The 14,309-nt window shown below is 38.5% G+C and overlaps 1 protein-coding gene across 1 annotated transcript; it reads right to left on the bottom strand.

The window, feature by feature from the left end:
• Positions 1 to 1,018: 1,018 nt before the first annotated feature.
• On the bottom strand, positions 1,019 to 11,001 carry LOC127648317 (GTPase IMAP family member 4-like). The gene is made up of 3 exons (XM_052132973.1): positions 10,959 to 11,001; positions 6,039 to 6,545; positions 1,019 to 5,016 (listed from the first exon to the last, which is right to left on the bottom strand). The coding sequence occupies exons 1-3, from the start codon at positions 10,972 to 10,974 to the stop codon at positions 4,166 to 4,168; spliced, it is 1,374 nt and encodes a 457-aa protein (XP_051988933.1). The 5' UTR covers positions 10,975 to 11,001; the 3' UTR covers positions 1,019 to 4,165.
• Between the last annotated feature and the right edge of the window lie 3,308 nt (positions 11,002 to 14,309).

Here is a 14,309-nt window from a genome sequence, read left to right as displayed (position 1 = left end):
CAAATTCAATCACTCTGTATTAAACAATAAACACAATAAAAATAATGTGTATTCATAACACTAAATAATAAAACCAAAGATTATTTGGCTTTTATAAACAGTGAATAATTATATGAACTACAACTTCCTCATCCATTATGTCCAAGTCCTGTGAAATATTGCACGCAGGAAAACAAAATACTCTTTCCTGTCTAGCAGATGTAATGTTTTACCTCTGAATGAACATAATGCACACTCTGGAGACTCCTGATCCTCTACAGACAGTTAAAACCAAAGAAACTTAAAATATTGAATTATGTCTAATTATATCTATTTCAGCATGTGTTCTGATTTAATATTTCCAAAACACTCAGATGTCCTTTCCGATCACATCCTGACAGACGGTTGAGTTTTAATGATGGTTGAGCATTTTAGGACTTCAGTCTCAATGAACAGTGAACTAATGAATAATAAAACAATACAATAATAATAAAACTAATAACTTGTAGCCTAAGAGAACTGAAGAAAGTGTTTCTTTAATACTTGACTTCAGTCTTAAAACTGGTCAGGATAAAGTCTTTGAGTTTCACTCTTCACAGATTAAAAAATACAAAATATTTGGAATAACTGCCTAAAACATTTGCACATTGTATCATAATATTCTTTATATATTTTCATGAAGAGGTGTCATAATTAATGAATATCTTAATTTTAGGTGATGGGCCACGGGTAGGTGTAGTCTTTCAAGACAACAAAGTTAAAGTTGATGTCTCATCAGTGTGTTGTGATGAGACTCGATCACTTAATTCCAGAAATTCCACTCACATAATTCATCAGTCATGTGTGGTGCCAAATGTAAGTTTCGTGTAAAGAAACTTCCTTGTTCCACGTGAGAAAGTAATTAATGTACAGCAAAACATAAAAAAAATTTTTTTTTTTTGTTTTACCAGAAGCTTCAAAACCTGTCAAACAGGAAATCTAGGAGTTTTCAAGCAAAAACAAAAACATGTAGATAAAGGTTTGATTTTGTTTTCCAGTTTATTGTATGATGACCTTTATACTCTTATGCTGGTTTTAGGGTAATGGATGAATGAACGGACGGACTGACAGGCAGACAGATAGATAGATAGAAAAGTGTGATAGATTAGTGTGATTGTTAGGCAGTTGCTAGGGTGTTCTGGGTGGTTGCTACGGTGTTCTGGGTGGTCACTATGTGGCTTCCAAGCAGTTGCAAGGGTAAAACTCCCATATCTCTACGATGTTATGGTCCCAAAATATGAGCGTTAATGTATGGTTACTAGGATTAATGGGGCAAAACATCCGTGATAGGTGGCTCTGGGCGGATGACCCCATAGCTGTACAACTGATGGCACAAACAGGGGAAAGACAAGGGGAAAAACAAAAAGCACACATCCCCCTAAACCCTCGGTATATTGAATTGCTTATTTTTTCAATCAACATGACATTTAACAACATTAAACAACACAGTAAATTACATTGTGAATCATTGTAAAACTGATTATACATAAGTGAAAAGTGTAATTTGAGAGAAATATATACTGAAGTCATGCAAGCCTGTAGCAGAAGTACCTTTAATGCTTATGGGGGAAGAATGCGTGTTTGAACGCTAAACGTGTCTTCCTATAAGTGCAGTTTGCTCACAATTCAAACATTTTTAATTTCTTCTGTCAAATTGTTTCCTGTGTTATTATGAAATTTGTACCTGAGAAGGCTGTTTGACAGTATGTGCCTGTTTCCCTTTGCCATGTCATGAGTAAAACGGCATATACTGTACATCAGGACAACAACAGTATAACAAATGAACAGTTTGGTATGTACCTCTGTTTTGGGGTCACAGCTCGGTACGGTTTCGGTACAGCGGGCAAATATAGAATCTTTCTTTAAAATATTTTGAGACTGCACTATGTATGTTTCTTAATTACAGTACAAAACTTTACATTCATTGGTTTTTAATATTGTGTGCTGCTTCATTGATGATCGTCGACTGTTAGTGTAATAATTGTTCATGAGTTCCTGCTTTGTCCCGAGCAGTGAAGCTGCCCACATTTCTGAAGAAACATCCCGCAACTGATGTACTGTATTGTGTTCCCAGCACCTTCTGCATATTTGAGTTCTTCCCAACAGGGATATATGATATTGACATCCAGCTTTTGACACGTAGGACAATTAACGGACTCCAACTATTACAAAAAGTGCAAACAATCGTTGATGTTCAAGAAGAAGCACAAGAAGAACCAAGCGGATGCAAGCTTTTGAACAGGATTGTGTACATTACAGTACAGTTTGTGTAATGTAGATTTAGATAAGAAAATATGATCTTTAATATCTTATATTTTTAGACATTCTGTAAGGGGTGTGGGAACTTATAAAACAAAAGGGGTATCCACATTCTGCACTAAACTGTATAGATACGGTTTTTTAATGTATACATTTAATGTAGCCTATTCTATCCATATGATGTCATACTGTAAGTGTAATTATGAAATGACTTGTCATGACAGGTACACATTTTAACAAAATTCACAACCTTGTAACCTAACATTCACAATACCATCCCCACATCTCAACATTTAAGTGTTTGTACTATGTAAAAAAGTGCAGTGTGGCTGTCTGAATGTGACATTGTTACCTCAGTTTACATCACCACTCACATATTCACGTTATCCGCATCTTTCAGATCATTGTTGAAAACAAATTTTTATTTGGGCAATTTGTAACTTGCACTGTCCAAAGTCGCTTTGGATAAAAGTGTCTGCCAAATGCATAAATGTAAATTGTAAATGCATATCTTTAATTCTGTAAAGACTTTGATCGCGTTTACAGGCATTTAAAAAAAATACTTATTCTGAGTTTTGCAGAAAGCCATTCTGATTTTTAGGGCGGCTGTGGCTCAGGCGGTAGAGCAGGTGGGCCACTAATCGCAGGGTTGGTGGTTCAAATCCCGGCCCACATGCCGAAGTGTCCTTGGGCAAGACACTGAACCCCAAGTTGCTCCCAATGGCAGGCTAGCACCTTGCATGCAGCTCTGCCATCATTGGTGTGTGTGTGTGTGTGAACGGGTGAATGAGTCACAGTGTAAACCGCTAAGGTTAAAAAGGTGCTATATAAGTGCAGAACAATTACATTTACATGATGCTATGCAAACGCGAATGTAGTCGTTTAAGTGCTTACAAATCCTGTTAAGAGAAAGCACTTTTACACAAGTGTTTTTTGTCGGAGAACACGGGTTCTGTTTCCATGTTAACACATGAGTGCCATTTTTGGTTGCATTCCAAATGGGATAAAACTGGATTTTCAATATAAAGGTCTTAAAAAGTGAATTCCAAATGACTGATATTTGGTGCCCCACATCCTTCAGCCCTCTGCTGCTCTCACAGTGGATGGTAAAGGCTTTGACAGGAATACGGCATAGGGATGATCTCCTCTAAATAAATGTCTGCTATAGAGGGAAACACGTCTATTGTAGCGCAATGCATCTGTCTCATTACCCGTTACACGCCGATCTTGTGTCCTCAGCAGCTTTCTTGCATTAAACTTCTTTCTGGTGTATGTGTATATGAGCTATTATAATTGAATTTTCCCAGAAGTTTTTACTCCACCCCTGCATGACATCATTAAGGACAGAGCCATTTTGTTGAACCAATGTGGTTTGAAAGACGGATGTGCGACATAGTTACTATGGATTCAGGAAACGGTCTTGACTAGCTAGTTAATTTCTCCAATGACGCATCGTATTATGGTGGTTAAGCAGCGAGTTATGTTGTTCGGGAAACACACCACTGATCCGCAGTTTCTAGTGCACCGACTAAAAGTTTGGCTCCATGTGCTCTAGTGTTGCTCCGCAATCTTTTATTTTGATTTAGTTCTACATAGCTTGTGTTTGTTATATGTTGTTTTAATACTGGATTGATATGTAATTGTGTACTATTTCATAAAATCAACACAACTTTTTTCATTTTGTTTTATAAAGGATTACGCAAATCGCAACGATTATGAAATATCAGCAAACACTCACTGAGGGCAACTTAGTGTATTGAGCACTGCTGAATATTTTTTCTCCTTTCATAGTACTCCTCTGTCTCCTTTCTCACTCTCTCAATCTCCTTTTCTCTTTGATTTTCCTCCCGTTTTCTCTCTTCCTCTCTCAGTCTCTCCTCTTCCTCTCTCAGTCTCTCCTCTTCCCTCTCTGTCTCTCCTCTTCCTCTGTCTGTGTTTTAATTGTTTCGAGTTCAGACCTCAAACGAGCTTCATACTCTGCCCTGACTCTTTCCTCTGTCTCTTTTATCACACTCTCAATCTCTTCTTGCCATTGTCTCTCCTTATTATGTCTTCTCCTCCCTTCCTCCTCTGGTTTAAATCTCTGAGCATCTTGATACATCTGATTAGTGTAATGTCCTCCTCCATTCTGCTGTATCATTGTGTCAATCTTCTGCAGTAGTTCAGTCACCTGATCTCTGTTATTCTGATGATTGTTATTAAACACGTGATATCTGCCTCCACACTGATCAACTACAGATCTTAATGTATGATATTGTTCAACGAGTCCCTCGATTGACTGTTCTTCTAACAGATCTCCATAAGTGAAGAGAATGATGGAGTATTTTAACACTTCCTCTCCAAACAGTGTTTCAATCATCTGATAAATCTTTTTTTCCAGCTGTGTGACTCTGACATTCACAGAAAACACGATGAGAAAAGCGTGCGGCCCAGGACTCGATAAATAAACACTTCTCGCTATTTCTGTCATTAACTCTTCATGATTCATGTCAGTGTGAAAGAATCCTGGTGTATCAACTACAGACACATTTCTGCCTGAAACAGTGACTATATTATCTGAGCACTTGGTGGTTACTGATTTCATTCTCATGTCAGATTCAAACACTTTCTGTCCCAGTATTGTGTTTCCAGCCGCACTCTTTCCAACACCACTCTTCCCCAGGAGAACAAGTCTTCTGTCTGATCGACTGTAAGGAGTGTCCTGGATGTTTACAGGAATGTTTTGTCCTTTTATTGATTCTGTAAAATAAAGAAAACAGAACCCTGATTACAAATGATGGATCACATCTCAAAAAGAGCAACAAATCATGTTCTTCTCCTCTAACCAGTGACTAAAAACTAAAATGTTTCATTCCGGCTCAGAAGTTCTGCAACCTCCAGTTTTTTGTTTGTTTAAATCACTTATTCTTGAGTTTGTATTATTGCCTCATACATACATGCACATTTTTGTGTTCCATGCCACAGTCCCTTAGGCCTGCTTACTGGCATTCTAAATGCAATTATTATTTATTTTTATACACAATTTACAATCACATTTAACCAAACTACACTATGATGACTAAGACTTTATAGATATTAATGTTTCATTGTCTGTTAATGCATGATTTTCAGGAAAGCTTCTTTGAAACGATTTGTGTTGTGAAAAGCGCTACACAGATAGAATTGACTTGACTTATTGTGGCTGCAAACAGCCCCATCTGCACTACACAGTTCCCAGTTCATCAAGTACAGCAACTATCAGTGGCGCAATTCCTCTCTCACCTCTAAATCAGTCAGCAACCCAAACCACATACTATTCACCGTCACCACCTCAGAAGAATTTATTCACAAGTTCAGCAGCCATATCCCTCCGACTCCATGCCACAATATGTTCCTTCCCAAGCTCCTGGATATATCAACTCCTATGAAAGCATTTACATTGGCTAACCAGCCTACAATGCCAGTTCTGATTAAGATGGCTATTGCTGCTGCTTTTGGCATACCAAAGCCCAAGCTGTTACCTTTTTATTCAGTTAAAGAGAATGACTAACTCATCACCAAGAAAGGCCTTGATAGCACTTGGCCCTTACCCCATCTGTCTGAGGATTACACTGTAAGTACCACGTTTTCCTAGACCATTTGAAGTTGCATAATGCCTATCAGGTTGCCAAGCGTTTTTTTAACAGCCCAATGACATACAATCATGCAATGCAGGCCCTAAAACAAAACTATCCAGGCTTCTCCCTGAGGACACATATCGCAATAACTGTCAAAAATGTTACCTGTTTCTTTGCAAATCAGATGTTGTCCTCCATTACTGTGTACAATCTCTTCACATTTCTCCATCAGTTGAGCAGGAGTGCTGTTTCTCTCCAGTCTGAAGTGTCTGTCGTTGCATTGGTGAATGATTTCCTGTATAATGTCATTGACTTGAGTGTGTGACTCGTGTGTGGTGATCATCATGGTGTGTTGATAAACAGTGTGAGAGAAAGAGTTGAGCAGCATCTCCACACACTCTTTCTCTTCTCTTGAACACTGATCATGTTTCAGTACCAGAAGGATCACATGAGGTCCTGGTGCAGACAGAGACACACACTCTCTCACTCTCTGTGTCATCTGATGGAGTGAGATGTTTGGAGTGTTGATGACTGTCATGTGTTTTCCTCCAACTCTCTGTACAACATCTGGAGGTTCTTCAGTCTCAAACGCTGCTCTTCCTAACAGGAAGTTCCCCACTCGACTGTTTTCTGAAGCATTCGTTCCCAGCAGAACAATCCTCAAATCACTCACTGTTACAAACAAAACACACATGATATAAAACATTTACTGTGTCACACTGAGATTTTAATGCATCCACATGTCACTGATGAACAGATCAACTTTGGTTTAAATTTAAAATGTTTATTCTGAATGGGTCAAAACTGCACATAAAGGTCACAAAACTGGCCTAATTATGAAACATGAGCAAAACAAATTTGTTTGCAAATTACAGAATGCAGTTTTTTCCCAATTAGTTTTCATAATACTGCATCATCATGTGCATACATTATGTTTTGTCTTTGCCATTAGGGCTGGGAGTCGATTCCTTGATTCTAAGGGGTTGGGAATCGAGAATCGACTTGAAACATTGGAATCGACTACAGAGCTGGAGTCTATTCCTTTTGGGGAAATGTGTTGATATTTCAGAATGTATTTATTTCCTCAACCACTGAACTACACATTTCAGAAGCCTAACAGCACTAATACAATTTAATTGTACAATTATAACATGACTGCATCTTAATGATCTTCAACCTGACTCTTTATAGCATCTGTAAATCCACTCCGTTTGCTGATCTGTATAAAACAATCACACAACATCTGCTTTCCAGACCTGTACAGTCTATCAGTATTTTACTTTGGATTCCACTTTTAATCAATGTGCCAAATTTGTGACAGTAAATTTTCATACGTTAACAACTTCCCGGATGTTACAACACAAGTTTGCAACAAAGAGATGGCAGAGTTGCGTAAGCTTCCTAGTTTCCATCAATAAATCGGTACGCTGAAGTTTAATTGATCAATGTGCTGCACTTATAAAAGTGAGAATCTACTGCTTCTCTACTTGTTCTTGACATTTTTACACAGTGTTTTAAAACCTTTTGCATACATAATATTTTTTATTTAGTATACATTTTGCACAATTTACATAATTATTTTATGAAATCAAATAAAACATTTATAAAAAGTATATTTTTTAGATTGTATGAAATAAACCAGTACAACAACCTGGATTTTTAATAAAACTGAAGTGTATTGTTTGGACACTTTATTCAGAGTGAGCACCAGGTCCCTGTGAGCAACACAACATGTCCCGCGAGTGAGCTAGGATTAGCCAGTCGTCGAGATAGTTGAGGATGCGGATGCCCACTTCCCTTAGTGGGGCAAGGGCTGCCCCTGCGACTTTCGTGAATTTGCAAAGGGACAAGGACATGCCGAAGGGGAGGGCAGCGTCGTTCTCGCCTCTCACTGCAGTGGAGCGGACGTCGTTAAACCTGGGCGGGCGCCTGGCGAATTGAATCGCATAGCCGAGTCGGACGGTCCTGATCAACCAGCGCGACGGGTTGGGAGCGCGAGCCACACCTCCAAGCTCCGTGCGAGAGGGACCAAGGGGACTATAGCGTCAGAATTACCAGTGGGCGGGGCCTCGCAACAGTGTGGAGCCCGGGGTGCTGAGTCTAGAGACATCGAAGCACTTACCTGGCTACTTGTGACCGCTCCCGGAACAGCCTGGAATGGGGGAGGAAGATTTTCATACTCGTGGCATGTGGAGACCATCGGCTCAGGGGCGGGCTTGTGCCATGGCTGGGCACGTGGAAGCGGGAGGCCCGGTTCCAGGGCACCGTACCTGCCAAAGAGAACCGGTGGACAGCGGTCATGATAACGACAGCCAGGGAGACCGGAAATAGAGCCCAGGGGCTGAGGAAACTGCTCTTCTTTTGAAAATGTGGGTACCGCAGCCCGTTGGGCGTGCGGCGAAACAAAATTTGCAAAGAAACGAGGATTCTCCAACTGACCCTCCGGCGGGGGAGTGGTCTGCTTACCAGCTCCCATAGTGCAGTTTCCTGAGTCCCGGGCTGCCCTTCTCAGGGGCGCTTTGAAGCCTTCTTGAGGTTCTTGGCGGCCAGCCGTGAGGCGGGTGGCGTCGCGGTCCTGCGGCTAGCTCAGCGCCGGCCCCGAGGGGCGCTGTCGGATGGAGGAGCAAGATGGCGTACTAAATGGCAGCATAGTTAACAACTAGCAAAGTCCCAAAGTTTATTTATGTATTTTTAGACTTTTCCCAATTAGTTTTTCACTGTAATAAATTTCTCATCGTCTAAAGATGGCAAGCGGAGCAAATAAATCTGAAGATAAGATAGTGAGTAGTAACAGAAATGAGCACGATTACGCCGAAGTGATGGAGGTAGCTCTTGCTGCAAATAAGTGTCTTTTGGAGGAAACTGGTGATTAGAGAATCTACCTGTTACTCCCAGCAAAGTGCACATTATGAAGAAAGTGCGTCCTGAGCAGGAGGAAGAGATTTCTAATGCGGATATCCTCGAGGCTTTTCACTCGAGGAGTTGTCAAAGAAAATGGAAGAGAACTATAGCGTCATCTCCGAGGTTAAGGGAGAGCTGAAAGCTCACAAGCAGAAGGCATCGGAAATGGATCTGAATCTTTCTGTTCTCAAACAGGAAAATAAAGAGCTGAAGGCGAGGGTAGGAGAACTGGATCGCTACAAAAGGCGTTGGAACTTACGCATCAAAGGCTCGCCAGCGATCAGAACGAGAACATCAGAGCAGAGGTGATTTCACTGCTTTCAAAGATTGCTCCTGGAGTGCCATGGGAAATGGAAGAAGCGGTTGACAAGGTTCATCGAATTGGCAGAAAGGAAGGAAATCGCATGCGCCAGATCATCATTAAATTTTCAAAGAGAATCTATAGAGATCAAATTTGGGTGTTGTCAAAGGGATCAAAAGTGGCGTTCTTTCGTGGTCCATTTGCTTTCATCAAGGGGAAGCAGATTTTTGGCTGATGATGGAACTTGGAAAAATGGGAATTGTGCTGATCTTTGAAGGACTTTGTTTTTGTAACTCTTGCAGTTTCATTCTTCTGATCTCGACTTATTTTGTGATAGCATAAGTCGTTTGTTCACTGTGAGTTCCGGTGAGCGTATGTTCTCTTTAAAGTCTCGTATCTTTTTGTTTGTTAAATGCAAGGGGACTAAAGGACATTGTAAAACGTAAAGGTATATTTATGTTTTGTAAAGGGCAGAAGTAACAATTTGTTTTTGTTTTTGCAAGAGACTCACTCTACTGAAGAGGATGCTGCTTTTTGGAAAATGCAGTGGGGAGATCAAATTTTGTTTATTCATAGCTCCAATCGGTCAGCAGGTGTCGCCATATGCCTTAACAACTGCCCTGGGAATGTTGCGAGTTCTCAGGGTGATCTTAATGGGCATTGACTTGCTGTGGTGTTTAATATTGAAGGTATTTTTCTTATTTTAGTTAAAGTTTATGGGTATAATATTAATAGACAAAACAAAACAGTGTGAATGGTCGGATTTCATGTGTTTATTTTGTAATTTGCAGCGCGCGACGGTTGTTTCACGTCAGGTTTTGCGACGAGAAAACATACAGTCCTCCATTCAGCATAATTAATGCCTTCACAGGGCACTTTTAATTTAATACAACAATCATGGCCATGCAGTAGGATCAAACTGAATTTTCAATAAATAATGAGCCTTTTTATGACACATTTCAGCACTACCAAACTCTCACAGGGGAACAGGCACAGAGATAATCACTTTCAATGAAACACACCATTATTTCATTGATATATTACAGGGCACGCACAGCACTGCAAACATCTTATAATAACACAGACATTCACTTAATTTCCCCAAAGAGATGCACTGAGCTGCAGAAACACATACCAGTTGCGAGAAACCACAACGCGATAAAGTTCAAATATCATGCATGGAGAATTATGCAAGTTCGCTGCATTACCATGACAACTAATATGGACATTATAGCATAAGCAACTGTAGTCTGAACACAACAAATCTGATCTGGCGACATTTAATTTACAGTTTGACAGTCTTGAGGAGGAACAGATGCGCATTGACCAATCAGTGAAACAGGTCTGTCAGACACGCCCACATGCGCATCACACATATTTCACTTATAATCTTCGTTTATATGCACGAATTAAAAAATAGTTTTCTTGTTTTTAGATATTTCTTTTTAAATTGATAAAAAACAAACAAACAAAAAAAACAAATGCAACATAAATCGTTGACGTGATAGAGACGGAAATGTGATAAATGGTTTATTGGGTGTTTTGATGACAGAAATAAGAGAACGTATTATCCGAGGTACACAGACCATAGAAGAAGCTTTACAATAATGTTCTCCTTGATCTGAAAATAAATAAATAAATACATTCAACGAAACATACAATATGCATCAATGAACAGCACGTCAACATACACACTCTATACAGTAAAGAGTACGAAAGTTTTATGTTTATATATACACTTATATAAATATAAATATTATGTTTATATATATACATTGTCGCATAGGTTACAATTCCTTTATCATGCAGGTGGTGAAATATAATGTTATAATCAAAATAACTTTGGCTAATATTATTTAAAGACTGATCTGGAATATGCTTACCTGAACTGGACGCCATTCTTCAGCACTTATAAGTTTAGAAATCGACAGAGAGAGAGAGAGAGAGAGAGAGAGAGAGAGAGAGAGAGAGAGAGAGAGAGAACTCTGTTTCTTGATGAATACGGAAGCTCATCTGTGCCACAATGCGGAGCTGGTTAAAAACAACAACGAATACGACAACTGCAGTTTAAAATGTCCGTACAATTAATTAAAGTGGATTCTAAACAAACAAACATTAACACTTTTTTTAGTAGGCTACCACAAATATTTATATATATGCCTAATATTTGATACATATACAATATATATATATATATATATAGAGAGAGAGAGAGAGAATACTGGCGTTTATTTCAGGTGTCATTTCTCTCTTTTTAGGCCTATGTTAGGATATTAATAACTTAAGTTAAATTATAAAATTATGAAGTCTTATTTATATCAGAATTTAAATAAAAAGAAGGCATATTGCACAAGCAGTGTAAAGCAAAGTATTTAAATTCAGTATGTTATATTGGGCAAAAGGTTTCTATCGCAACATTTAAATACATTTCTATCATAGACATATTTCTTCTCGAATATATTTATTTATTTCCATATAGGCAGGGATATCATCGCACTTCTAAACGCTTAAAGTGCCGATAACAGCAGAAACCATTAAATAATAAAAGTTTTCAGACACTTCAAGACAAATACAAATCATATAGTGTCGAAGAAAAAAAGCCAAAGACACTTCACTGCCCACATGCTTCCCGTCCATTAAGACCACCTGAAGAGCTGCTTTGAAACACACTTTAAATATTGGTCTGTTTCTTAACAAAGAAAATGTTCAAGTTTTGAACTTTTGAAGAAGAAACACAAACACTGAACATGAGAAACTTATTAACAGTGCCAATCATCAAATCATCTGATATATGACCAGGAACTAACAAAAACATCAGCATAAAGTCACTGAACAGTTCAACAAACATCAGCATAAAGTCACTGAACAGTTCAACAAACATCAGCATAAAGTCACTGAACAGTTCAACAATCATCAGCATAAAGTCACCGAACAGTTAAAAAAACATCAGCATAAAGTCACTGAACAGTTCAACAATCATCAGCATAAAGTCACTGAACAGTTCAACAATCATCAGCATAAAGTCACTGAACAGTTCAACAAACATCAGCATAAAGTCACTGAACAGTTCAACAAACATCAGCATAAAGTCACTGAACAGTTCAACAATCATCAGCATAAAGTCACTGAACAGTTCAACAAACAACAGCATAAAGTCACTGAACAGTTCAACAAACAACAGCATAAAGTCACTGAACAGTTCAACAAACATCAGCATAAAGTCAATGAACAGTTCAACAAACATCAGCATAAAGTCACCGAACAGTTCAACAAACAACAGCATAAAGTCACCGAACAGTTCAACAAACATCAGCATAAAGTCACCGAACAGTTCAACAAACATCAGCATAAAGTCACCGAACAGTTCAACAAACAACAGCATAAAGTCACCGAACAGTTCAACAAACATCAGCATAAAGTCACTGAACAGTTCAACAAACATCAGCATAAAGTCACCGAACAGTTCAACAAACATCAGCATAAAGTCACTGAACAGTTCAACAAACAACAGCATAAAGTCACCGAACAGTTTAACAAACATCAGCATAAAGTCACCGAACAGTTCAACAAACATCAGCATAAAGTCACCGAACAGTTCAACAAACAACAGCATAAAGTCACCGAACAGTTCAACAAACATCAGCATAAAGTCACCGAACAGTTCAACAAACAACAGCATAAAGTCACCGAACAGTTCAACAAACAACAGCATAAAGTCACCGAACAGTTCAACAAACATCAGCATAAAGTCACCGAACAGTTCAACAAACATCAGCATAAAGTCACTGAACAGTTCAACAATCATCAGCATAAAGTCACTGAACAGTTCAACAAACAACAGCATAAAGTCACCGAACAGTTCAACAAACATCAGCATAAAGTCACTGAACAGTTCAACAAACATCAGCATAAAGTCACCGAACAGTTCAACAAACATCAGCATAAAGTCACCGAACAGTTCAACAAACATCAGTATAAAGTCACCGAACAGTTCAACAAACAACAGCATAAAGTCACCGAACAGTTCAACAAACATCAGCATAAAGTCACTGAACAGTTCAACAAACATCAGCATAAAGTCACCGAACAGTTCAACAAACAACAGCATAAAGTCACTGAACAGTTCAACAAACATCAGCATAAAGTCACCGAACAGTTCAACAATCATCAGCTTAAAGTCACTGAACAGTTCAACAAACATCAGCATAAAGTCACCGAACAGTTCAACAAACATCAGCATAAAGTCACTGAACAGTTCAACAATCATAAGCATAAAGTCACCGAACAGTTCAACAATCATCAGCATAAAGTCACTGAACAGTTCAACAATCATCAGCATAAAGTCACTGAACAGTTCAACAAACATCAGCATAAAGTCACTGAACAGTTCAACAAACATCAGCATAAAGTCACTGAACAGTTCAACAATCATCAGCATAAAGTCACTGAACAGTTCAACAAACAACAGCATAAAGTCACCGAACAGTTCAACAAACATCAGCATAAAGTCACTGAACAGTTCAACAAACATCAGCATAAAGTCACTGAACAGTTCAACAAACAACAGCATAAAGTCACTGAACAGTTCAACAAACATCAGCATAAAGCCACTGAACAGTTCAACAATCATCAGCATAAAGTCACTGAACAGTTCAACAAACAACAGCATAAAGTCACTGAACAGTTCAACAAACAACAGCATAAAGTCACTGAACAGTTCAACAATCATCAGCATAAAGTCACTGAACAGTTCAACAAACAACAGCATAAAGTCACTGAACAGTTCAACAAACATCAGCATAAAGCCACCGAACAGTTCAACAAACAACAGCATAAAGTCACTGAACAGTTCAACACTTATGATGGATTTAATCACTGGATTCGTGCAGATTAAGTTCATTCTGCCTTTATGTGAGTTTTGCTTCAAAACACTTTTTAATGTTTCATTATAATCTTTTATGTTTTCCCACTACAAGCTGTGCCTGTGGTATTAACAATATAGCGTTTAATTTCACGTGAATACAACTTTAATAGGCTTGTAAAAAGATTAAGTTGTTTTCTTAAAGAATTTGACAGTGCTGTGTGAAATATGAAATAATTATTAATCATTTTAATTTATTGCACTAGTGTAATTTCCTCATGTTCACAGATCTGCACATCAGTAATCTTTGACAAAAAATTAAAAGTGCTAAATCATTAGCATAAATCATCAAAATGTGTCAATAGTGTTTAGT

This window comes from Xyrauchen texanus, chromosome 8, assembly GCF_025860055.1.
Source record: "Xyrauchen texanus isolate HMW12.3.18 chromosome 8, RBS_HiC_50CHRs, whole genome shotgun sequence".
NCBI classification, from domain to species: Eukaryota; Metazoa; Chordata; class Actinopteri; order Cypriniformes; family Catostomidae; genus Xyrauchen; species Xyrauchen texanus.
This window is presented reverse-complemented; position numbering and strand designations above follow the sequence as displayed.

What these genes read in the sequence shown, in the direction of transcription:
- LOC127648317 (XM_052132973.1), bottom strand. An exon ending in TCTGATTTGCAAAGAAACAG is followed by an intron (nt 5,017 to 6,038) that starts GTAACATTTTTG and finishes TTTATTTTACAG; the next exon opens with AATCAATAAAAGGACAAAAC.